This window comes from Microdochium trichocladiopsis (assembly GCF_020744255.1).
Source record: "Microdochium trichocladiopsis strain MPI-CAGE-CH-0230 chromosome Unknown B0I36scaffold_12, whole genome shotgun sequence".
Lineage (NCBI taxonomy): Eukaryota > Fungi > Ascomycota > Sordariomycetes > Xylariales > Microdochiaceae > Microdochium > Microdochium trichocladiopsis.
The window spans coordinates 260008-284886 of NW_025763555.1; the positions used below are offsets into that span (position 1 = coordinate 260008).

The following is a 24879-nucleotide window of genomic DNA, read 5'->3' on the forward strand; positions in this document are numbered from 1 at the left end:
ATCTGGGACATGTCGCCCGGCGCAGGAGCAGAATTCAGCGCCAACACCTGGCAAAGCAGTTTTTGGATCTACATGAGGTGTCTGGCGGTGTAGGGCTAGGGTGTGGGAGACCGCTGGAGAGTACGGGTGGGTACACCTCAGCAGGTGCCGTGCCTTCGGGTCCATTTCGACAAGGTTTCTTCAAGCCTCGAGTGAGCCATTTCTGGCTTTCATTAAGTACCTCCACCAAGTAGAAGGTCGCTCAATGTACCTCCAAGACCTGGTTGGTGGATCATGGAGCAGAAATCCAGAACCGGATTAGCCACCCCATCTGACCTCATCCGGTACCAACTGGCAGAACGCCATACGCGCCAGAACTTCGGGTTCGTCCACCAAACAGCAGGCAGCGTGCACTTGTGTCAAACATCGGGGGACGTCGCTCCAGGATGTGTAGTCTAAGCCTTCGTCCGGCCCCTAGATCTCGGTGTAGATGGATGCGCGTTATAAAGAAGGAGCTTGGTCCAATTGTGATGCCTGGCCCTGGGCCGTGGGCTATGGAGGATACCTCCTGTGCCACAAGCCAGGGAGGGATAACCGTGAGGCGTCTTCATGGAGGGACCTGTAAGAGTCCCGCTTTTGGTCAAAGGGTCTCTTCGAGATACGAGTGACGTAGAGGCTAGTCAAATTACCTCACCAGCCCTACGCTAAACTGTCACCGGGAATCATCCACCTATGTCGGCCTAGGCTTCCCGGTCGACCAGGGGGCTTTGCAGCCTAGGTTGCGATGTCTCAGACGCATTGTGTTCACAGACAACGGTCCTTGGCCCCAGAGTGGCCTTGGACGGGTATCTGAGGAGGTGGAGCGTCCCTGGACGCAAGCAGTCCTGGGGACTTCGGGACACCTGGGATGTAGGGTCACCCAGGATATCGCGGGTCCCAAGAGACATGTCTCAAGAGCTTTTTCCTAGGGCACAGGTCGACCCCGGACGTATTTTGTCCGCTATGTCGCAAGGCGCAACACTCATCCGAAACCGCTCTCACACGATCATGCGGGAGGTTCACCATAAGGGTGTCGGAGTCGAAGACGACGAGGACGCGAACGGTACCGCTCGGCTACTCATACGCCAGTCCAACGAGAGTCCTCGGAGATTGACAGCTGAGGAGCGCCGCCTGAGCCAGATGATCCTCAGCACACAGATGCGCAGTATGCGCCTCATTGGTAACAGCAACCCGCGGTATCATTGGGACCGCTACTGGAAGACCCAGGAGCAGCTCAAGTCCATGCCAAAACCCGTCCGCCAGTACTATGAGCGGAGCAATGATCTTATTCGCATGTACTTGTACATCGACCAGCTCCTCGAATCCTCCGTTCCCCATGACCTCCTCAACGAATATTGCGAGTCCCTCAACGCCTCCGCCTTTCGCCCCATAGATGTTCCTCACACCATCTCCGAGGGGCTTCCCACTCCCCTGGACGCCTCTCCCAACAGCCCCAGCCAGCTCGCCAGCCTGGCGGCGCCAGAGAGTGAGCTGAACAGCACCAGCGCTGTCAGTTTTGCCAATGATACCTCCAAAAAGAAGCTGCCGAAGCGCAATCCCAGGGAAATCTTTCGGTCCACGGAGACGACTCCTCTTCTTTCTGCCGTGAATCGGGACCAGGTCATCCATGACGAAGAAGACAGCCTCTTAGACGGAGATTACCCCAAGCCTGAGATCCCTTGGCTTCAGGACTCTGACCTGGACAGCGACGACCACGTCGTGACGCTCGCCATTTGGGTCAACTTCATCACAAACGCTGTTCTCCTTCTTAGCAAGATCGTCGTCGTTCTTTCCGTCCCCTCCATCTCCGTTCTCGCCAGCGTTGTCGATGCTGCTCTCGACTTTCTCAGCACAGCGATTGTCTGGACAACCACGCGCTTGATCGCCGCGAGCCAGAATGACCGGCATCGCTATCCAGTCGGCCGGCGCTGTCTTGAGCCCGTTGGTGTGCTCGTGTTCTCTATTGTCATGGTCACATCTTTTTGCCAGGTCTTCCTCGAGGCGATTCAAAGGCTCGCCTCCCCAGACCACTTCATTGTCGAGCTGTAAGTCTTTCCATTCGCGCCACTTCATGGATGCTATTATGGTGTGGAGTCGCTCACACACCCTTGAACTGCAGTGGATTTCCCGCCCTCACCATCATGATCGGCACGGTTGTCATCAAGGGGGCCTGTTGGCTCTGGTGCCGCATCATTAAGAACTCCTCCGTCCGCGCTCTCGCCGACGACGCCGTGACCGACGTCATCTTCAACGCCGGCTCCATCTTCTTTCCAATCGTCGGCTTCTACGCTAAGATATGGTGGATGGACGCCCTAGGCGGCCTCCTTCTGTCTCTCATTGTCATGGCCAACTGGAGCCAGACCTCGATGCACTATGTCCGGACCTGACCGGCTTCTCAGCCACGTCTGACGAACGCAACCTCCGTGAGTTCAAACGATTTCTGAAGCACTAGTTTGACGTTTTGCCGCTCAAATCATGGCTTTTTTGCTCTTCCCTCATATGATGGCGCCGGAAGCTAACGCCTTTGCCTCCTCTGTCCACAGTCCTGTACCTCACCAGGCGCTTCTCAACCGCCATCAAGCAAATTCAAAACCTGCGCGCCTACCACGTAGGCGACAAACTCTTCGTCGAGCTCGACATTGTCCTCTCGGCCAACATGCCTCTCAAAGACAGCCACGACCTCGGCGAGGTCATCACGTACTTCCTCGAGGCCGTCCCGGTCGTCGACCGGGCGTTCGTCCACGTCGACTACGCCACCTACAATCTACAGACACATATCAACACCTAAAAGGCTGCTTTTCAAATCTGAGCGTTGTGAGACAGCGGTATGTATCACCATCATCTCCGAGCATCTTTGGATCATGCAAACTCATCTCTGACGTCGTCGCTGGTTCAGATTGACGTCGCAAGTCGCGATTTGGCAGGAGTTAGAAAGGATAGGCGTATGAGCTTCTTTACCTTTAAATTTATGATCTACATGACAGCAAGCGACAATTTGGGTACGGCGTATCTATGTGGACATTTGGTCAAAGAGGGTATTATTAGTAGGCAAGCAACAAGCATAAGGCGAAGAAATGAAAGAAAGCTGGCCCGAACTGGCCTCTTCCAGGGGCGACTCGGTCAAGAATCGTCCCGCTGCAAACCAGACCATTCTATCCAAGCCTCCCTCCCCGTCCGCGATCACTCCTCTACTGACAGTCTTTCTAGCTGTTCTGTGTCTATGTACTAGTCAGGCCGCTGCTGGCCCTCCTCTGCTTCTGTCTGCTGATTATCGCTCGTCGACGCTATGTATATGTGAGTACTTTGGACGGGACCGCCCGGAATTGCCCGAGGAGCTCTGTCCTGAGGATCATCTTTGCTGCTCGTACTGCCATGGTCGAACTACAGAGTATGCGTTTGACGTCCACGCATGGTTGCTTGCCTGCCCACATTCGGTGTAGTTCGTCTGCCCAGTCTCTGCATTCAAGGAGGATGTGCCGCACCGTTTGCGGTCCGCGGTCGCATTCGCACCGGTCGGTGTCGGTCTTGTTGATGGAATGGAGATAGGCACGTTGTGAATCGACTGAAGGCTCAATCGAATCGGGATCGCGGAAAACCTGATCGAGTTGCGATTGAATCGACTTCTCAATCGCCGATCTCAATCGCCGACTACCTCGACCAGTTGATCTGCGGACCACCCTGGTTGGGCATGCGTGTACAAGAGCACCATGCGGCAAGTTCACGGCAAATACATACAATGCAGAGTTACCATCATAGTCGAGTCTACCGAGATGCCTCGCGGGGTTGACAATTGACAAACAGAGACCCTGAATGCTCCAATCCGCGGCTTATCATGCCAGCTGGTTCTCAGTCTTCGACCAGGTTGATCTTCAAGCCACCCGGCGACTAATTCCCCGCAGCTGGCCAAGACACGGGGCCGCTACGAGGACGATCTCTGGGCTTGCTTCAGACGTAGGTACGTTGCTACGACTGCTACGGTGTGTTGGATGGTGGTGGTTGGTGCTCTGTGATGAGAGATCACCGAATCTGCAGAAACAATTCGTCAACCCACCGTGGTTTGGGTGGTCGAGACTGGCAGAGACTGTTGCATGCATGCAGCCTTTCTTTAGCCGGGACTTGGCGGAGCTGGACTCGACAGCTGCGAATGGGGGCCATTGGGCCTTCGCTGTTGCGATCTTTGTGCTCAGTGGCGACATGTGTTTGCTGGCTTTTGTGACGGGACCATGTAAGTGGTACGGATGTCCACTGGTTGCATTGTGTGTCTGAGACAGATCGCGTGCTGTCGGCAGCCACTGAATGTTGTGTAAGTACCTCCCTAGGTCACTATAGCAGTGGTTCTTCAGCGCATGCGGGCAACTACAGCAGTGGGTCCGATTGCGTCAGCGCTGCAGCTACAGGAGTCTGAGCCTGCATCACGGACGCCATGTCTGCGGGGGGGCCGGCGTGCCACATGCAAATTTGCGGACCCCCCTTGAGCCCAGGGAACCAACCATTCATGGTCTCGCGGGCGCAGATGCATCAAGGTTCGTCCATCTGCGCCCGCTTTTAGAGCTCGACCGAATACCTTCCCCTGCCATTGAGACCCTGATCTGCACATGTTAGTGTTCTGCATATCCCAAGGCCTATGGGCGCCATTCCTGCATTCTCTCTCATCCTCCCTTCCTATATCGCCCCTCCTCTACCGACCGATCGTGCTGGATGCTAATGCTTCAGCAAGCAGGCGCCTTGTAGATTTTATCCCCTTCTTGTAAATACACGTTTTTCCGTCATCTGCCCGTCACGGAACCAAACCGCCGCCGGCGCCGCCGTCGTCCGACCCCCCAGCAGCAGAATATCTCTCCGTCCATCCATCTATTCCGTGTCATGCCGGTAGACTCGAGCTCGACCTGACGTACCCGGCCCATTGGATGTCGCCATGTCCTCTCCGAACTTCGGCTTCTGTCCATGGCGGAGGAGGGCTTCGTCTCTGAACTCCCACCCGTCGTCTCGGACACAAGGCGGCGAGGAAGGCCAGCCTACTCCCATCAACGGCTCGGCTCGTCATTCTCTCCCGGGATTCAGTGATTCTTCCAGGATCTTGTCCTCCTCGACTGGCCAAAGGGAGCCCATCCGGTCCTTCATCCATGGACCCAACAGACACCATCTAGGTACGTAGAAACATGGATGCTGTCACCAATTGCTCTACAAAAGTTTGACCAGACCTCGCAGCTCCCGCTGACAGCGCGGAGTACGCTCGCAGCGTGCGCCAGGACACGGCCGAGCTCGCTTCCTACCTCTTGTCCGACAAGTCGAACCCCAAGAGCCCGGCATTCCTCTCTCGTCACCGGTCACAGCCACCGTTGCCACCGACAAGCGCATTACTTGACGACAACGAGGACGATGATGCCGAGAACGCAGTGCCAGGGTCCGTCACGATACAGGAAGTCTCTGAGCCACCATCTCCCGGCGACGAAGAGGTCGATATGCCGGACGAAGGCCCCTCCATTCTATCCAGCTTGTTGCGCAAGTCTCCACCCCAATCGAGACAAGAGTCGTCGCCGGAGCGTCATGCTTCTCTCGAGCCCAAGAGGTCACGGTCACAGGGACGGGGCAGTGAGGATGAAGACGAGGAGTCGCCAGAAGCTACCGAGAACACCCCTCTTCTCATAACGACGTCCCGTAGCATCCAGCGGACCAACGGCAGAAACTCGATCGGGGGAGATATCGAGGGCCAGAAGCCTCAGCCACGGAAAGACTGGCTGAAAGGAGCAAAGAAACTGGGCTACCAAGTCGAGCATAAGCTAGCCCATGCTGCAAAGGCAGCTACCAGCCCTGATGTCTGGAACAGAAAGAACCTGTGGCGGAATGTGGTTGTGGCTCCCCTGTCTTGTTTGCCTGCGGTCGTCGTGGGTCTGTTACTAAATGTTCTGGATGCCCTGTCATATGGTGAGTGGCCTGGAGAAGCGCCCCCGTGGAATCAAGCAACTGACCCGCTGCGAAGGCATGATCTTGTTCCCCTTGGGAAAGCCCATTTTTGCCGGACTCGGCTCGGCTGGCATCTCTATCTTCTACGTCAGCACCATCATCTCACAGCTCACTTTCTCCTCAGGCAGCAAGTTCAAGGGCGTTGTGGGGTCTGAACTTGTAGGTCTCCTCATGTAAGCCTCTCATATCTCATCCTCTCTAACCCCGGGATCCAGATTGAAGTAGTCCCTTTTTTCCATAGCATGGCCCAGACCATCACCGACGTCGTCGGTGAAGAGCTTCCTGATGCAGTAATCGCAACGACCATAACCTCCTTCGCCCTAAGCTCCATGATGACCGGGCTTGTCTTCTTCCTCATGGGCTACTTCAACTTTGGCTACATGGTTGGCTTCATTCCACGACATATCCTCATCGGATGCATTGGGGGTGTCGGCTGGTTCTTGGTTGCTACTGGCTTCGAAGTCTCAGCTAGAATGAGCGGCAGCCTGGAGTATGACCTGGAGACCCTCAGAAAGCTGTTCCAGTCGGACACCGTCCTGCTCTGGGTCTTCCCTCTGATCTTGGCCATCGTCTTATTTTATGGCCAGTCCAAAGTGGCGTCCAAATATTTCCTATCCATGTACATCATCTGCATCCCCATCTTCTTCTATTTCTTCGTCACTGTCATAGACTCACTTCACGTGGATCCGCTTCGCGAGAAGGGATGGATCTTCGACGGCCCGCCCGCCGATGAGCCTTGGTGGTACTTCTGGACATTGTACAGTAAGTCCACCCTTGTGGGTGAGAATGGAAAGAAGATTACTGACGACCGTGTGCAGAATTTAATCTTGTTCGGTGGGACGCAATCGTGGACACGGTTCCTGCGATGCTGGCCCTCACGTTCTTTGGCATTCTCCATGTGCCCATCAACGTGCCGGCTCTGGCGTTGCAGACCGGCGAGGACCACGCTGATCTAGATCGCGAGTTGAAGCTGCATGGCTACTCCAACTTCCTCTCTGGTCTGGCCAGAAGCATTCAGAATTACCTGGTGTACGCCAACACGGTATTCATGAGGTCTGGCGGAGACAGCAGGCTTGCTGGTGTGATGCTGGCTGCATTGACGTTTTGCGTCATGATGATCGGACCTGTGATCATCGGATACATTCCGGTCATGATGGTCGGGTGCCTCATCTTTGACTTGGGCTTTGAGCTGCTGCTGGAGGCTGTCTGGTTGCCGCGGAAGAAGCTGAAGGTGGCCGAGTACCTTACGGTGAGTTGGTCTGAGCTGTTCCCTGTCGGCGGTTGTTAACATACTTATCTCCAGGTCGTCGCCATTGTGCTCATCATGGGCATCTATGACTTTGTTGTTGGCATTGGCGTTGGAATACTTCTAGCCTTCGTCTCGCTCATCATCCAGACGTCGAGGGTTTCGGCGGTCCGGGCGAGCTACAACGGCGACATCGTAGGGTCTACCGTGCGAAGAAACCCATCACAGCTCAGATACCTGCAACAAGTGCGCAAGCAGATTTACATTGTCAAGCTCAGCGGATTTCTCTTCTTCGGCACCATCGTCAGCGTTGAAGAGAAAATTCGGGCACTGATCGACGATGTGGCATTCTCAGAAAAGCCAATCAAGTTCTTGATCCTGGATCTGTATCATGTCAGCGGTCTGGACTATTCTGCGGGTGAAGCCTTCAACACCATCAGTCGACTGTTGAGCAACAAGGAGGTTGTGCTAGTCATCAGCGGCGTTGATTCCGAGAGCGCACTCAGCCGCACTCTACGCGCGGTGGGGTTGGGCAATGAGAGTATTGATGTGGCACTGTTGCCAGATCTCAACTCGGCGCTGGAGAGCTGCGAGAACGAGTTGCTCAAGACGCTTTATGCGAGCGAGGAGGAGTTTCACGGCCAAACACGGACTGCACCGACGGCCAACTTGGATATCCCAGGAAAACCTGCATTGGGATCCTCTATGGACAACGTGTTTAACTCGCCTCGCCGTCACCATCTGCACCAGGCGGCGCATGACGCTCTCACCAACACCGAGTCGGAACGTACGAGCCGCTGGCGCAGTTTCAAAGAGCCACTGCGCCTGATCCTGCAGATCTTCCAGAGCGTAAGCTCCAATAACGAGGACTTCTGGTTCAGGGCTGTGGGATATTTCAGACGACGCGAGTACGCTGCAGGGTCGAAACTGTACAAGCGCGGGGAGCCGGCGGACGGGTTCTACCTGGTTGAGAAGGGCATCTTGCGCGCCGAGTACGATCTGCCACAGGGTTGGCGGGCGGAGAGCATCGTGGCGGGAACGACGTGCGGTGAGCTACCGTTCTTCTCCGAGACGGACCGGACAGCGAACGTGCTGGTGGAGCAGGACTGCGTTGTGTGGTTGATGGACAAGGAGGGGTGGGAGAAGATGCAACGTGAGGAGCCGGACGTGGCCCAGGAGTTGTTGAGAATCTCGCTCAAGCTGACGAGCGAAAGACTAAGCTCGATTACTTCATATGTACTGACCATGGCGGGGTAAGGGGCTCAAAAGGAGTTGCGTGTACTTTTAGGCCGGGGCTAGGAATTTGTCAATAACGTCCCACACCTCTCTTTGGGCCACCCCCCTCTTTGAGCCACCCCAAAAAACCATCACCAGAAATCCGCCTCTATCTTCAACCCTACTTTTCAACCCTTCGTGCTGTAACTATAATACAGTCTTCTGCTTCACTAGGTAAATCAGAGGTACTGGATCCATCTGTACTATCGTCTTTATCGCCAGCTTCAATCTGGGCCCTGTAGATTGCTTCAATATGTAACGGGCTGGGCCCGATAAGGCCTGGGCAAGGCACTCGGCCAACTGTTGCTCAGCCAACTATCGCGACCATCGCGAAGACCACAGAACGGCCCAAGCGGGAAGACTTCTTTTATGAGGCTGGAACTCATCCAGCCTCCATTCTTGTCCGTTTTCTCTTTAGGATTAGTTTACTCGTAGTAGTCGCCATAGCCCGTTGTAATACACACGGATGGACGGTTACAAATATCGGCAAACTTGGAATTGGGGCTGATCTGCACCCTCTTCTTTTTCCTGGGCCTTACTGCTTCTAACTGTGCTTGCGGCGGTCCGGCTCACCATGAAGATGGCAGCGGCTCGCTTAAGCAAAGCATAGTCATATTGAAGTTGTCTCTAGCCCCACGATGCTCGGAGGACGACTAGTAGTTTACTGAAGACCTCCTTGACGAGGCTCGGAACTATGAGTAGCGCCGGCCTGGAATTGGGTCTATTCTGAAAGCTTAAACATGATACAATATACGGCCCCGCAAAAGGCGTGAAAACATCGGTCTAGTTCCTAAGCTCACTTGTAGGTGTCCTGATCATCCTCCACAGGCGAGCCTGGAGATCCAGCTTGGCGAGGGGACGGCGGCTCTGTGGAGGGGACCGAACCACGTGACGAAAGCTGTTGCACAGGATCGATCACGGTCCTATGGGGCAGCTGCTGTGCCGCGGGCCGCTTCCTCGAGTTGAGCTGAATGTTGTTGGGCCCGGCTTTCGCTCACGTCTGCATCTCTTTGAGTTGAGTAGCTCCTCGGCGCTTGTAGTAGCTGCAGCGGCCGCCTTCTGTAAGTAATCATTTTCGTAGCCCTAGTATTCCTCGTCTTTGATGCCAGCCCGCACCTCGGACGGGTTGCCACCTAAGGCCGCGGGAAGCTTGCCGCAGCTATCTGCAAATAGGCGCGGATCTATACAGGTCTTGATTGCGTCCAGCGCGTGGAGATATGCGTCGGATTCCTTGAGCCAGTAGTCTCGGAATGGGATTTGGTCGCGACATTGCTGGATCTGGACCTCAGAAAGACCCGAGCGAAGGATTGCAGATCTCAAAGCTTGGGAATTCGGCTTAGGACTCAGCTCGACCGACGGGGTGCGACTGGCTTGACGCTGTTGAACTTCGTCGAGCCGTGCACATAGGTCGCGCACCTCAATAGGAAGGCTCTTATTAGACATACTCGCCATGCAACAGGGAGCTTGTGATTTTCCTGGGTAGAGTGCCGAGCCAGAGTGTCGAGTGGGTAATAATCGAGGATGCACACGTCTGCACCCTGGCAGCGCGCCACCCCCTGTGTCATCGCGCGTCCGTGTCAGCAGAGGCTACCTCTAGCTACCCCGGGACTTGGTACACTACATTAGAGCAACTGCGTCGCGGCACGAACACCATCCTGCTTGCATTAATTGTACGCGCTTGCGTGGGTACTTGCCTTGGTTTAGCTACTTGCACGTGCTTCACAGGCTTCCTTTACCAGCACAGCGACCCCGCAGAACGGAAAGGTGGATGGTAGTGTGCTGGGAAAACTCTCGACGCCCTGGCGGCAGCACGCAAACCATGATCAAGCACCCCTTGCAGGCTCGTTGCGGTGCACAGCTTAGCTTCTACATGATGAACCTCAACAGGATAGAGTCATTGGCCACGTTGAAGATCACTACGTGAAGCATCAGTGGGAGGGAGAGATCATCATTCGTAAGACCCAATCCTGTACACGGCAAGCTCAGAGCGAGGAACTTATGATGTAAGACCGAGCAAGATTTGGTGTTCTGCAAGTACCTCAAATATATTGTCGAGGAAGTCCTTTCGCGCCAGCCCGTCGGCAGGGCGGATGTCACGAGTCTTTCGCGTACCCCTGGACTTCTTGCATGCCGAGCCGGATAGAATGATCCTGCGTTTGAAGACAACGGACTATAGAGGTCTTCGCGTGTCTCCAGTGCTCGTAATGCGTATTGAGTGGCCGAGCTGTAGCTCCGCGCCTTTCGTCGAGGAGGGTGGTATCCTGCCGCCGCCAGCCGACACTGCCTGTCGGCTACCAGCAGGGATGCTAGGACGGCTACCAGGGGCCTATTCCGCCAGTTATCATTGCGACGGTGGCCTGCTCGAGGCATGCGCCGTATGGTCGGTGATTATGACTGTAAGGCGAGTAACTCGTCCAGCAGCTGAAGGTGCGCAAACGGCTTTTAAGCGCCTTTTCTGGCAGTAAGTGAGGGTGGCCCAGCACCGAGACATTCCACACTGGACTGCAATCGATAACGGCTCTCATGACAACTTGCCCGCGTAGGAGCCATTTCCTGCTTGTGCCACTTTCGTCGTGGCCGAACCGCGGTGTGGGGCGACGTTAGTGCAACTTCCAGCCAACTCGCCTGCGTGATCATAGCTTGACCAAGATCTAGACACACCCGTCTGCTTCCCTGTACACGAGCGTGCATGTGAGACGTCATCCAGAGACCTTCCCCTCGCCCTCGCGGCCGTCATACAGTCTACGTGCGGAACCATGACGATATGCCCGACGTGATTCGCGAACAACTGTACGCTGAAGGGCAGCAGTCGTTGGAGCGGCAGAGGAAGCAACAGCATTCCGCCCTTGGCAGCTATCCGCCAATCATCATCACCAACATTCTGCCGGCGCAAACACCCCAGGCATCGGCAGATTCTCTGCCAGAAACGCCGGAATCCGCTGCAGTGACATGCAAACCAGCCCGTCTTAACATCCTAGGGTTACGAGACGTACCCGTCAAGCGATACTGCGAGTGGCAGTGCTCGTAGGTCGGCGACGAAGCTTTGAAGATGGAGGATCGCAAGGCGTGCGACCTCACACTGACCGACGGCCTTGACCTTGAGCAGTTGTATGGAGATCAAGATGCAGGGTTGTATGTCGACGGCGGAGTCAAGAGGGGTGTTGCACGGAGATTCATCAGCGGTATTGAGGTCTGGGCTGAGCAAGACGATGGAGTTTAGAGTCTAGGAAACACTACTATTCTATCTATGCGTGCTCCACAGTGATGCTGGCGTTCCGAAAGTGACCCTCGGCACTGGACGCCCTTGTGCCCACCGTGTCCACGCACCACTCCAGGAACGCCCCAAAGTCTTGCCGGGAAGGTCCTCACGAAGTTGCCAATGTCGCTTGATGAAAGCCTTCGGCTCCGCAAAGAACTCCTCGATCGGGTTCAAGTCTGGCGAGTATGGCGGCAGATAGAGCAGTTTGACGCCAGCATCGGCACAGAGCTCCTCGATTTGGTTCGAGCGATGGAACGAAGCATTATCCATGACGAGAACCGACCTCGCCTCCGGCCACCTACCGCAATGGGGAAGCAGCTGCTCCAGGAAATCTTCAAACACGACGCTATCGGTTGAGCCTTGAAAGACGCGTGAGAGAACAATGCCATCTTGTGCGTACGCGGGAAGAATCTGGTATCTTCTGTCGCGGTGGAACCGCGCAATCTGGACAGGCGTCACGCCATATGGAGACCATCCAGTGCGCCGGAACCCAGTCCGCTTGTCACAGCCAGATTCATCAATGTAGACCAAATGGTAGGAACAGAACTCGAGCAGACGGTGGAGGTAGAAGTCCTGCACATCGGCGCTTCGTTCTTGCGCAACACGACGTGCGACCTTCTTCGACCATCCCATCGCCCTCAACGTGAACGAGCAGGCCATTTTATACTTTTTGTTCGCCACCCCTCATAATGCCGCCGCCAAGTCCGGTCCACGTGACAACAAACACAAGACATCTATGCCCCTTAATCAGGACCATGATTACCGCACTGTCTCCCCTGCACCGCGATCCCTGTGCAGAATGTCCCAGGAGTATCTGTTTTGTACGCCACAGTCTATTGATCGACATTGTTAAGTTGTCCATCCCCGACAGAAAGAAAGCCCATCGATGGTCAGCGTACGCAACAGCCGTCCCCTGATGAAGGCCGAAACTCACAGAGACCAACACCGTAGCTGCGAAAGTCGCTAGAATTGTATCACAATCCAGCCTTTGATGTCCGGGGAATCGTGACACGGTAACGATTCCACTTGGTAGTGCAACGACCGTGGTCAGCCGGCCATGCATCGTATGTTGGGATCGATGTGCTCTCAATATATTTCGAGCAATGTTGCCTTAAGCTGAAAATTTTCTTCCGGAAGTTCTACTGATCGAGAGCTCATAGCTTTGTGGGGTTATGAATGACACCTACAACTGATTGACAGGGCTAAAGTGCCGGTGCAGCCGCTTATGCAGGATTACGTGAGCTGCGAGAACCCCCTCTTTCTTCTTGGGGCTGAAAGCCTCGCCACTTCCCAATGTTTGCTTGCGAGGCAAGGGATGGATGAGCCGGGATCCCCAAGAGCATCAAACAAATGTCCACGCGGACAACAACTCGGGTGCCAACCACCACGGCACTGGTCGTCCCGCGCAAGATGGCACCGGCCGGCGACATCCGGACTGTCGCGATCGACTCCATCGAGACGGTGGCCGACATCAGCAGGACCGTCATCGTCAAGGACAAGAATGCAGCCCCTTTCTGTCGCACGCTGCGCGCTGTCTTGTGGACTGTGAAAGGGCATCTCGAAAAGCAGCGTGACAGCCTCGTTGAGGTTGGGAACGACAAGAAGAAGCTCAAAGGGCTCTTGAACAACCTCGAGAGACTCTGTGCTTGGCAATCATCCACCTGGGCCGGGCAGGCGAATACGTGGCCAACACTACAAGCGGCCAGATTCGCGGCAGGAAAAGCAGTCCAGCCGCGTGTATGCCAAACCGATGCTTTGTTCAGAGTGTTGAAGCTATGCCTCGCCGGGGCGAGACGAGTGGTGTGTTCTTCACCATGGCCAAGTAAGATGTCTCTGGGGGCCGAGGCGTTCCGGGAGCTCCAGAGAGCCCTGTGTGTGCACCATCACCACAGGCAGCAACGATGGTGATTTGAGCACCAGCGAAAATATCTTTGATGTAAGGAATCAGGGCTGCTTTCTCCTTGTCGTTCTTCTGGTCGATACAGATGCGATCTACCCAGAGCCACTCTATCCCCAACGCCTTGGCCAGCTGTGCAGCATCTCGTAGAGTGGGGGCATAGCTTCCTAGGCCCTGCTGAGCTGCGCTGCGGCGGTGCGAGCGTCCAGGGACCGTCCCCCAGACATATGGGAGGACAGCAAAATCTCTCCAGTTGCTCAGTGCTTCGAGTCTGCCGGTGGAGGTGTTGATTACCCTGAATAGGCTCTTGTTGCAGATACTAGCAAGACGTGCAGTTACGTCTTCCGACTCCTGTCGGTGCTGGTGAGTGCGGGTACAGCAATTGAACCATGATTGCAGCATGTTGAGGTCGGCATGAGGCTGGGTCAACAGGCGAAAGCTGTCAAATGCCTTGCCTAGTATATCAATCTTCCATGATCCCACAGCCGACTCAATGATGGCATTTGCTGCTTTGTTCTCTGCTTCTTTGTTCTCTGCTGCTTCGTTCTTCAACGTTTCGTCTTCTGCCGCTTCTTTCTTCGCTGCGCCGTTCTCTGCTGCTTTGTTCTCTGCTGCTTCTGGGCCTGATCCTGGGGTATCTCGAAGTTCTCTTCCACTTGATAGTGCTACGTCACCATCTCCAAGCGCATCAGGCAACTGGTCTCGCGCACTTTTGCTTACCCCGCGATCGGAAAGCCCGCTGCGCTTCTTCCCCCGTGTTTGCGATTTCTTAGCTGCAGGGGTTACTGGCGGAGCGATCTTCTGGTTCCTCTTGAGCTCATGGAACCAAACGTAGAGCTGTCCGCTGTGCACGAGCCTGGGCGCGTCAGCCTGCCGAGCCGGGCTCGCCCATACGAGCTTTGGGCGGATGCAGCAGTGCTTGTCCTTTAGGGCGTCCTCGTCGCCAGTCATGCGGGCGCACGCGGCGACAAGCTGGCAGAGCTGGCAGCGCGTCGACCTGCGCTCGACAATCTTGAGCTAGAAGTCGTCGATGTAGACGGATCGCTCTACCTCGAAGTCTGTGGCAGGGCGCGCGGCGTGAGCCTGGCGGGCGTCCTCGCTTGTCAGCCATGGCGCAGTGACAAGAGACTCGAGGTCAAGCGCTGCACATGAGCCGCAGAGGCGGTCCGGAGGAGGCATAGGGAGCCGGGACATGACTTCCTTTGCCACATGTGCCGCGCTGCTGTAGTCGTATGTTTGCATGCTAAAGCAGGTCGCGCGAGAACACCTTGAACACGAAGTGGCTGCTGTGAGGGTGGCAGCGCTAACTAGTCTAGATCTGCAGTATGCAGCACGTTTCCCCTCTTCTGCGGGTACTCCTCCCGTCTAGTGGTATCGACGGGAAGATCTTAGGACCGTACAGACGGCGTGCCAGTGACGCAGTTAGCGACGTTTATATCGCTGATACCGCTGAACACGGCAAACGCGACATGGTCAAAGTCTTGATCGGTCACTTACGGCTTGAAGACGTACTGGCTGGCTGATGGCCGCACAAATTGGACTTTCTTGCTGGACTTGCCGCGATAGACAGACCAGAGCAATTAGTCGCACATCGCGCACGGATAACGTGACCTTATTTTACTGGACAATATTCGGGTACGCTGTCGTCATTACGAAGTGGTAGCATTGTTGAGGCCATAACCATTCAGCGGGGGTAGGGTAACCAGTCTCAGTATAGATGCCATCATTCAAAACTGCCAAACTCTTAACTATGGTCTAGTCCAGCTTGCAAGCAGCTCTTGGAGAATTGCTTGGAGGCCCACGAGTAAAGTTCTTTGTTCCATAGAGTACCCAGATGCTATTCCAATCAAGCTCAAGTGGCCCGAGGCAGCCAGGTGGCTGTCCTTGTATCCTCGACCTTTGTTTTGCAAGCCAAAGCTATAGTGTACCATTTCCGTCACGATATGCAGGTGGAAATCTGGAGCGTGGGTAAGCAGGACTCCATTATATGTTCCGTAAGTCTAGACGAGCTGCTATTTACAACGTGGAAAAGCTAGGGTAAGCTTTTGGAGCCGCCCACCATGCTTTACGCGCGGCTAGCTCCTTTGCATCGCTCTGAGAGTCGGCTCGTTAAAATAGTATTGGTAGGTGGGGCTGTCTCAATAGTACCATGATCTATGCATATCGAAGTTATTTTCGAGTATCTCTTCCCATTGTCTGAATTAGACCTGGCCAAGGCTTTCTATAAGGATCTCTTCTTGTGGACTGAGAAGATCACCGGGAGGTTAGATAACCTTGATTCCTGCGAGCAACTGTCTTCCTACTGCGTTCCTTACAAAATGGGATGCTATTATTGCCAGGTGCCCTCGCATGGGTCTGATGTGCCTAATTACCCAGTTAGCAGGCACAGGGCTACCCTACCCCAACGGCGAACGACCTCATCAAACAAATCCTACAAGATCACGTACTATCGAGTTGTGATGGAGCCAGCTCGAGAACTTGCCGACAGAGAGAAGGAGCACCGCTCAAACTCTACAGAGCGTGACAGGATCGCACACCAGCTGCTCAGGAGTCTAAGAATTGCAAAAGCCAATCAAGAAATTGCAGAGAGGGAGTCTAGAGGGAGTCAAAAGCGAGTGCAGTTCTTTCCGGGCCTGGAGAGGCCATAGCTTCAGGCATTATCTAAATCCAGGTTGTAATTGTACTACAAGTTCCAATGCGCTATCCGCGTGCCAATAAGCTGTATAGAAATTTCCATGCACCTATATTTTACTCTTCTCTAGTCGCTCCACTCGCTACAAACTTGACCATGGTCGGTCTGGCGGTGCTTCGGGTCTGTTTTGCTACTACTACCATTCTCAAATTCTTGAAAGGTATCATGTAGTTGTACTGCAAGCCTAGTAATAATACCCCGAAGTCGCCGAATCTCTCTATCGCCCTTGCGGATTCTAGCCTTTGCCTCTTCTATATTTCGCTCCGAGAGGCTACATGCCCGCTCCGCAAGTGTCAACATGCGGCGCTCAGATAACGGCGCTGGAGCGAGCTGCACCGGAGTTTTCGGGAGCGACTTGTTACTCATAGCTCATAATTAGATAATTGTGCATGACTGTAGATAGAGGCATTATGCTTGGAAGCGGGTGGTTGATGATTTAATACGGCGCACGGGGCTAATTTGAGCGTTACATTCCGGTCTACAGCAGGTCCGTTCAGGGGTCTGTTGGAATAGACGCGGTCGAAAACTCATAGTTCTGCCCCGCTATTTTCAACGCATCGGCTATATAAAGAGTAGCACGGCCACCGAAGTAGCTCGATTCAGTTGTCTGGTGAACAATTCCAACCTTTACAGATCATCTCGGAACGACAACGTATTATATAAGAATATGGCAAGGCTTTTCATCATTCTGTTGTCGCTCATCACGGTCGGCCAATCCATAAGCACCCTCCCATCTAATTGCTTGTCCAGCCCACCCTTTAATCTTACTGCGGGAAACTCGACTATCTCAGCTCTGTTCGTGGCCCCGATGACGAGATTCGTACCCTAAAATCATCACTAATCTGCCTACAGCCTTAACTCGGACCGGGTGACACAATGCCTGGCTACTCTTGAGTTCTCAGAGGAAGGATTCCTGCCCACGTCCTGGGCCTTCAATGCCTCGAAGCCATGCTCCGGACAGGAGTTGGCAAGCTTCAAATTGCCTCCCACTGTACCAAACGGTGAAGCATGGTTGCTTTGGTGCGCAGTCTGTCTATTAAGGCTTTGGAGCCTCCACTGACTTTTCACAGGCAATGCTCAGGTCAGGAGGCCAGCTGCAATCGCGTGCTAATTACAGGAGGGGATCCCGATTTCGCGCTCGCGGCGCAACATAATGGTAGTATTGCTTGCATTACCGAGGAGCTCAGTACGAGAACTACGTGGACTACTATAACGAAGCCTACTTTAACCGCAACAGAAACACTCATCAAAATATCACTTTCACACGAACATTGACGGATGACGAGACAAGCCTTTCCTCTAGCAGTACCAGTGCGCCTTCAGTAGCAGATCCTGTTGAAGAGACCGCCAGCGAAACGGGAACTACACAAGCAACAGCAACCCCCGGTGAAACTGTCAGCGACCCTAGCATTGCAAAAACAGCAAGTAGTAGTGAGAGCTCTAACGTCCAGATTGCGGGGGCTACCGCTTCTAGCGATAATCCCCTTTTCGCAGACAGTTCAGGTTCTTCCAGACCGAGCTATCTTGCTACCTTAACGATCGCTTCAACAGTTACCATGATTCAGACCGTGTCAATCTGCTAGGTTCTAGCTTATCGGAGGGATGAATAAATTGACCTACCGGCCGCGGGGCGAGCCGTTAGTTATGTGTGAGAACCTCTTCAGTATACCGCGGGTCGCAAAGTTCAACCATAGATAGTATTATACACCGTCTCAATAAGTCCAAGATCTTAATTGAGTTGTGATGAGGTAGATTAGATGTGACTATGTCGACGCGTGAGGAAGACGCCTAAGTGCTATAAACTCTCCCGACTACAATGTTGCTACTCCATACCGTGCTCACTCAGCTGTGGACGGAAGAAAACAACCTCCGGTAGATCAAGAAAGTGAATGTTATGCCTAGCATCTGCCTCTTTGCCCGGCTGGCTCTCTAAGCCGGAACGTTCATGATGGTTGACATTCCTCTTTTCCACCCTCTCTTCTTCGTTAAGGGCGCGAGCTACAGCCTGAAGTAGTGCTAATATCGCCGCTCGTGCACTGGAGTCGTCAATGGCAGACTGACAAGGCTCACGGCAAGGCCCGAGGCCTTGAGTAGCGATAGGCTGTATCTGTGCCCGAGCCGGATTATACGACCGACGGTATCGCTGCAACCGGTCCGCCATATTTGCTAAGGACAATGTTTGGAGATACTCAAGTAAGTCGGATTAATGTGGTCGCTTTATCGTGCTGCAAGAACCAGAGTCATACGGATGAGCCAGATCTTTATACTACACTTTTGAGGGAAGCAGAGGAGGGCAAAATTGTGCTGAACTATATAAATAACTCCTTGGCCGACCGGGATACCGCCCGGAGGAGCGGGGTACTTTGGCGCACGGCGGCTCATGTGAACTATGATTCGCCAACTAGCCGGTTGAATCGGCCCCATCGTGTCCCGCCCCGGATGTCGTACAACAATTACACCGGCGGGAACGGAGAAAACATGATTGGTAGCGCGAAGACGGATAACCCCTTTGGACTTCTGGCGCGGTTCAGTTGACACTCCGGTAACGACCCCGCGAGCTCTTTCGCTGTGCGTAGGCCACGCCTATGTATCTGCCCTGTTGCCGCTTGTCTTCCCATCTACTATATACACCGGAAGAGCAGCGCAATTCTAAGTTGCCAAGAAAGGTCCAGGTTGCACCATCTTCTGTGTCTCTGCCAACCATTCAGTCTAAACAGCCCAGTCATTGTACCTAGCAATTGGACACCGCTTTAAATCGAGGTACTCTACCCTCAACTGCCTACTACGTAGTCCATGAGAGGACCGGAGCGTGCTTCAAGCACGCGAGTCGAGCCTTGTCTGTACTCTGAGACCTAGTCCCGAGCCATTGGCTTCTTCAATCTCCTCGAGTGCGCCCCAGGCTGTCGCTGCTGGTAAATTCATCCTGCAGCCTTAGCTATGGCACTGAAGACAAAGTGCCTCCGACGCAATTGCCTGCTGGGACTCTAGGAGGTAGATCCATTGTGGTAGGCAGCATCCTGTTCGCGAGTTGTGTCTCTCCCTTCAAGCGCGAAGTATCTAATGCGGGTACAATTCGCTATATATCGCTGATGCGATGCCCTGTGTCACGGAGTGGTGCCTGGAACACGCCAAGGCCCACAAGGCCGCTGACCCGCGCACGGGCCACAATGACATTGGGATGTAATTGTGGCCCGTGCTCAGCCAAGCACAGTGACTCGCTTTGTACGAGCGCATTTCCAATCTTGCCGATATCTCCGAGCTTGAAGATGTCTTCGATGGTCGTGGTAAGCTTTTTGACGAGCGCTCCAAGCTCCCGGGCCATGAGCCTGATTGCGTTGACTAGTTTATTCTGAGCGCTGGAACCCTGGCCGGAGACCTTATCGATGGCGTCTTTGATGTTGGAGGCTATCACCTGTGTGATGTCGCACTCCTCCTTGAGCGACATCAGGATCTGTTTGGCCTGCTGCTTCTTTTTCAGCTGCTCTAGATACCCCTCGAGCGCGTTATTGAATTTGCTCAGGAGAGCGAACAGCCCCCCGGTAATGGCGGCGAGGGTACCGGGGTCCATGTTGTCGATGAAAACGGAATCGAAAGTCCTGAGAGTTGGGACATGTAAGGACGGAAGCTAAGGTCCTGGAAAAAGCCCAGCACCACCATCCTTGAGGGGATCCTCTCGATTTATTGCGGCTGCCAGCTTACCCAGCTGGGCTTGGCCTATCCCCCGGACCCCTCGACAAAAGTTTGTGCGTATGCGCGACTGGGTGTCGAGAGGCGGCGTCTGCGAGGCATAATAGAAGCGGGGGTGAGAGGGGGAGGGGAACTCCGGCACGGGGGTGAGAGGGGGAGGGGAACTCCGGCACGGGGGTGCCAGATAATCACATCATGTCGGACGTGTTAGGTTCCTATTGGCAGTGCGGCAGCAAACTTGCGTCGGCTGTGAGAATGGGAGACGTGGTCTTGATTAGACTGTGGGTCGCCAACTCGGATGCGGACCACTGAGCGCGCTGAGATTCTGGGAATTGCGAGGGAAGGTGGTGTGCTGTTATGCGTGGCGTCTGCATACCTCTAGCGTCCAGCCTCGCGTGAACCACTCAGAACACTGCAAATGTTTGTCGAGTTCGTGCTGGAATTTGCGAGGAGGAGCATCGGGAAGCTTGGAAAGGTCGACGTCGTCGAGATAGGCGTAGCAAATTGCCGATTCTGCGTACCATTGCCCCATAGAGTTGATAGCCTCTTGGTACTCGGCACTGCTGGCCTTGTCAATGCAACAGGTGTCGACCCATATGTATCCATGGCCACTCCTCTCCGCCTGAGCACGAAAATTCATTATCTTGTGATAGCTTGATGTCCTGGGCTCGTGTGGAACATTGCCGTGTTCGAGAATTCGACGCATATCCTGGTACGAGAGCTCGGGCTCACGCCAGCGGTGGGACAAGATTGCATACGCTGGTGTTTCACTGCCATGGTGTTCCTCAAACTGGAGGTCGCTCGTCTTTAGCAGTCTCATTTTGCGACGCTGCGGGTAGGTCTCGGTGGCGACTTCAGCATCCGAACATGTGCTTCGTGTTGAGTTCGGCTGACGAAGGCAGAACCAAGATGCGAAACCCCGCACGCGAAGTTGAAGTGGATACTCGGCGTAGCCACAAACCCCGCACGCTCGGAATCAAACTTGGAGCCACGAGGCAGAGCCAGCATAATGCTCTTCTTGTAACTACCGTGCCTGTCATGGGTTGTCGTGTCTCTTGGAAGATGTCACACCTGTGCAATTGATTGGGTTGATAGATGAGTGAGTGACACTTTGGTTGAGCACTGAGAACTGAAGACTTCAGTTTAGTGTCCCCACTACATTCCGCTACTATGATGAGTGGTACCACTGAAGCACTACTTATGGACCATGGTTGCTCAGCCTGACCTTGAACTCATCCTATGGATTATAGGAGCGGCCACAATGTGTATCCGCTTCGCTGCAATTGACAACCCCCCGGCACGGGGACCCTGCACGGGCCCAAAATGTGGCGCGTTATGGCGGGCTTCGTCCGTACTCACTGGCGAGCGTGTACTGGCCAAAAATGGCTTCTCAACCGCCAAGCGGCTTTCTTCTCATATTCAACTCGCCTCAAGAATAGATGTGCTGGAAGACTAACCCGCTCATGAATTCTCTATTGTACGTGGAGACCTGGAATCCTCTACAAATTTCTCGTCGCCTCTTCTTCGACATCCGGGTCTATATTGGGTCTGTCAAGTGTTGGTCGTCGCTTGAGGATATCCCACCATCAATCGCGCTATTTGTAAGCTGGGGAGTGTGTCGCGCTGACGCGACAGCCTGATGCGATGGCCCGAGGAGTTGTTCAAGGCTGTCGTAAACACGTTGGTAATATAGCCCCGCGTGACTCAAACGGCCCTGTTTCGAGCGTAGAGACCCCAGGTTCTGGAGGGTGTTGATAGCTAGCCGGTATGTCGTGACATTTGTAAGTCATATAGCTCTCTCATATCCATGGAGCGCTCACAAGTTCATCGTCTCGGCCTCGCCCAGCTTCCCCTGTTCTCTGTAAAGGATCCCAAGGTTGTTGACTGTTCCAAGTGTTGATGTGTGATCCGGTCCTAGTGCCCTCTCGTATCCATGGAGCGCCCGCAAGTACATCTTCTCGGCCTCGCCCAGCTTCCCCTGATCAGCGTAAAGGTTCCCAAGGTTGTTGACTGTTCCAAGTGTTGATGTGTGATCCGGTCCTAGTGCTATCTCATGACCATGGAGCGCTCGTAAGTACATCTTCTCGGCCTCGCCCAGCTTCCCCTGTTCGTTGTAAAGGATCCCAAGGTTGTGAACTGTTCTAAGTGTCGATGTGTGATCCGGTCCTAGTGCCCTCTCGTATCCATGGAGCGCTCGCAAGTGCATCGTCTCGGCCTCTCCCAGCTTCCCCTGGTGAACGTAAAGGCTCCCAAGGCTGTCGACTGTATTAAGCGTCGATGTGTGATCCGGTCCTAGTGCCCTCTCATACCCATGGAGCGCCCGCAAGTACATCTTCTCGGCCTCGCCCAGCTTCCCCTGTTCGTTGTAAAGGATCCCAAGGTTGTTGACTGTTCGAAGTGTTGATGTGTGATCCGGTCCTAGTGCCCTCTCATACCCATGGAGCGCCCGTAAGTACATCTTCTCGGCCTCGCCCAGATTCCCCTGGTCAGCATAAAGATAACCTAGACAATGAAAGGCCCAACTTGAAGAACTGTCGCTCTCTTGTACTGTTGAAGAAGACTGGATAGCATGTGGTATGAGCCTCTTCTGAAGAAGCCAATATTCGGCTTCTTCGTGCGAAGGAACCTGTGATGCCACACTTCCAAATGCAAGCTCATTCAAGCAACCGTCCCGCTTCTCGTTCAATATGTGAATCGTCCAAGAATGGAGACAACTGTGGATACTGTACCCTTGTGGCTCCTGGAACATGTTTGTAGGTTCGACAAGCCCGTAGTCATGGAGTACGCCCATCGCATCGTAAAAGTTGAGCTCTTCTGATAGCTGCTTCATCCACGCGGGGCCGTCTTCGCTGCCAAATTTGACAAGATCATACCAGATGTCGTCATTGTTGAAGTAAGCCCACCACTGGAGCAGATGAGCTGCAAGCGGGTTCTGTGCCTGAACAAGTGCATATGACAGCTGCCACGTTGAACATAAGGTACGGTCTGCGTAAGAACCGAGATTCAGATTACCCGTGAGTCTTGTCCAAGATTCCCGGTAGTGGCGGAGGTAGTGGCGGAAGCTGATTGGGACACGCTTCAGATATGCTGCAGCTGTAGCAAGAGCAAGAGGAAGCCCGTCAAGTTCTCGTACGAGTTCTTTCGCATCATCATCTAGAGCACTATTAGTGACCGAAGATTGCGTGCCTCGAGATTCTTACCATCTTGTAAGCCATTGCGGCCTGATGCCTCTGACAGTATTTGCAAACCCTCCGATTCGGATTCGAGTTTCTCAATCCGAATGTGATGCCCTATGTCGATTTGCGATAACCGTGTCGTGACAATAATTGAGCCCTGATATGCCGTAGGCAGAAACTGGTGTATATCAATCGCTGTAGCGCTCACACGCCCGGGAAGCTTTGGGTCGTCGTAGTTGTCGTACACAAGAAGCCATCTGGTATTGCCTGGTAAGCTGAGCCAAGCCTTCACGGCCTGAATGATCTCGTCGTGGTCTTGCTGCAGATTAAGTCCCTTGAGGCTGCCGATATCCGGATGCTGTTCCAAGATCTGCGCTGCCACCCTAGCAAAGCTCTGTTGGATGGACGCTTCGTCTTTGATATTGAGCCAGAAGATCGCCGAGTACTCTTCCCGGTATCGTTTGATATACGTTGCAGCGAGCTGTGTCTTGCCAATGCCGCCGAGGCCATGGAGGACGACAGTGCAACGGCTTCCATCTGAGCACAGCATTCTTCGCATCTCAGCAACTTCTCGATCCCTTGCTACGAAATGTAGAGTCTCGGGGACGCCAGACATGCTAAAGCTGATCTGAAAGTTGTTGTGGTAGGTGCCTAAGCGTTGCATTAGTTAATACGAATCCTCCCTTGCTGAGCAGCGTCTTACCTTTCACAGATTTCTGGACTTCTTCTCGCAACCTCCGCTGTGCTTGTTCGCGACCCTCGCCGTAGATGAGTGGCATATAAACGCCAAATATTCCAAGCAGCGAGTATGCCATGTCTTCCTCGTACTTTGTTTCCCGGTTGCGCACCCACGCCTCACGTTCTGAAGTCGTAAAATGGGATAAGGATGTATTTCGTAAAGCCTGGGCAGGAATACCTGTCACGTCGCGTATGACAGCTTCCAGAGACCTCTTATCTCCCAGAAAAACACCTTCCTTGGAGTAAAACTCGACAATCTGCGGGGCGATAAGCTCTTGCAGTGTCCAGCCCCGTGTGAACCACCGACTGGCTCGTAACGCAGCCTCCCACGACGTCACGCCTGGCTGCTGACTGGAGGTCGAAGGACAGCAGACGTCGGACAGGAAAACATAGCATCGTTTCGCGCTACGGTACCATCTGAACATGCTGTTGATTGCAGTCTGGAGTTCGATAGCGTCAGATTTGTCGATACAACAGGTGTCTACCCAGAAATGCTGCAGGCCATGTCGCTTGGCCTGGTCGGCGCAGAACTGGATCTTTCTGTAGCCGACTTTCTGTTGCCAGTCGGTTGAGCTCGTCTGTACATCAGTGTAGATGACCTCGTCGACACCCCAGGTGTGGGAAAGGATTGCGTAGGAGGGGATGTCGTCGGCGCGCAGATCGTCCGTGAGGGTGTAGTTGTTGGCGTCATCTCGTTGTAGTAGCCGCATTGTGGGATACGACTGATGACAGTAAGGGCTACTAGTCGGAGTGAGAAATATCTCGGTGGCCGGACGTCCCGCATGAAGGTCAAATGGGATAAAAAGAAGCAGGCATCAGCATTATCATGGTAGGATATTGGGCCGCCTCTCAGCTCCAAAGTAAGGCTGAAAGTGCGGGGTAAGGCAGACTCGTCACTCACCTGTGACGCTATACTGTGCATATGCA

At 54.0% G+C, this 24879-nt stretch overlaps 8 protein-coding genes across 8 annotated transcripts; 3 read left to right on the forward strand and 5 right to left on the reverse strand.

Moving 5' to 3' along the window:
* Positions 1–1026: 1026 nt before the first annotated feature.
* B0I36DRAFT_377785 (cation efflux family protein) lies at positions 1027–2806 on the forward strand (the record flags this gene model as incomplete). The annotated part of the gene is made up of 3 exons (XM_046160594.1): positions 1027–2063; positions 2138–2393; positions 2600–2806. 3 exons carry the CDS (start codon positions 1027–1029, stop codon positions 2804–2806), a joined length of 1500 nt encoding a protein of 499 aa, XP_046005702.1.
* Positions 2807–4803: 1997 nt separating this feature from the next.
* B0I36DRAFT_298393 (sulfate transporter family protein) lies at positions 4804–8563 on the forward strand. The gene is made up of 6 exons (XM_046151949.1): positions 4804–5165; positions 5227–5943; positions 5999–6141; positions 6198–6744; positions 6801–7231; positions 7286–8563. Exons 1-6 carry the CDS (start codon positions 4934–4936, stop codon positions 8483–8485), a joined length of 3270 nt encoding a protein of 1089 aa, XP_046005703.1. The 5' UTR covers positions 4804–4933; the 3' UTR covers positions 8486–8563.
* A 1023-nt stretch (positions 8564–9586) lies between these two features.
* Positions 9587–9946, reverse strand: B0I36DRAFT_354949 (uncharacterized protein; the record flags this gene model as incomplete). Its single annotated transcript, XM_046157372.1, has 1 exon — positions 9587–9946. The coding sequence occupies one exon, from the start codon at positions 9944–9946 to the stop codon at positions 9587–9589; it is 360 nt and encodes a 119-aa protein (XP_046005704.1).
* Positions 9947–13521: 3575 nt separating this feature from the next.
* Positions 13522–14901, reverse strand: B0I36DRAFT_354950 (heterokaryon incompatibility protein-domain-containing protein; the record flags this gene model as incomplete). The annotated part of the gene is made up of 2 exons (XM_046157373.1): positions 13522–14676; positions 14710–14901. 2 exons carry the CDS (start codon positions 14899–14901, stop codon positions 13522–13524), a joined length of 1347 nt encoding a protein of 448 aa, XP_046005705.1.
* Positions 14902–15602: 701 nt separating this feature from the next.
* B0I36DRAFT_354951 (uncharacterized protein) lies at positions 15603–17934 on the forward strand (the record flags this gene model as incomplete). Its single annotated transcript, XM_046157374.1, is given in 6 exon segments — positions 15603–15653; positions 15664–15696; positions 15840–15922; positions 16422–16511; positions 17204–17342; positions 17512–17934. The coding sequence occupies 6 exon segments, from the start codon at positions 15603–15605 to the stop codon at positions 17932–17934; spliced, it is 819 nt and encodes a 272-aa protein (XP_046005706.1).
* A 1493-nt stretch (positions 17935–19427) lies between these two features.
* Positions 19428–19919, reverse strand: B0I36DRAFT_354952 (uncharacterized protein; the record flags this gene model as incomplete). The annotated part of the gene is made up of 1 exon (XM_046157375.1): positions 19428–19919. The coding sequence occupies one exon, from the start codon at positions 19917–19919 to the stop codon at positions 19428–19430; it is 492 nt and encodes a 163-aa protein (XP_046005707.1).
* A 307-nt stretch (positions 19920–20226) lies between these two features.
* On the reverse strand, positions 20227–20858 carry B0I36DRAFT_354953 (heterokaryon incompatibility; the record flags this gene model as incomplete). The annotated part of the gene is made up of 2 exons (XM_046157376.1): positions 20227–20253; positions 20415–20858. 2 exons carry the CDS (start codon positions 20856–20858, stop codon positions 20227–20229), a joined length of 471 nt encoding a protein of 156 aa, XP_046005708.1.
* A 996-nt stretch (positions 20859–21854) lies between these two features.
* B0I36DRAFT_425534 (kinesin light chain 1) lies at positions 21855–24662 on the reverse strand (the record flags this gene model as incomplete). The annotated part of the gene is made up of 4 exons (XM_046162335.1): positions 21855–22179; positions 22474–23191; positions 23239–23865; positions 23918–24662. The coding sequence occupies 4 exons, from the start codon at positions 24660–24662 to the stop codon at positions 21855–21857; spliced, it is 2415 nt and encodes an 804-aa protein (XP_046005709.1).
* Between the last annotated feature and the right edge of the window lie 217 nt (positions 24663–24879).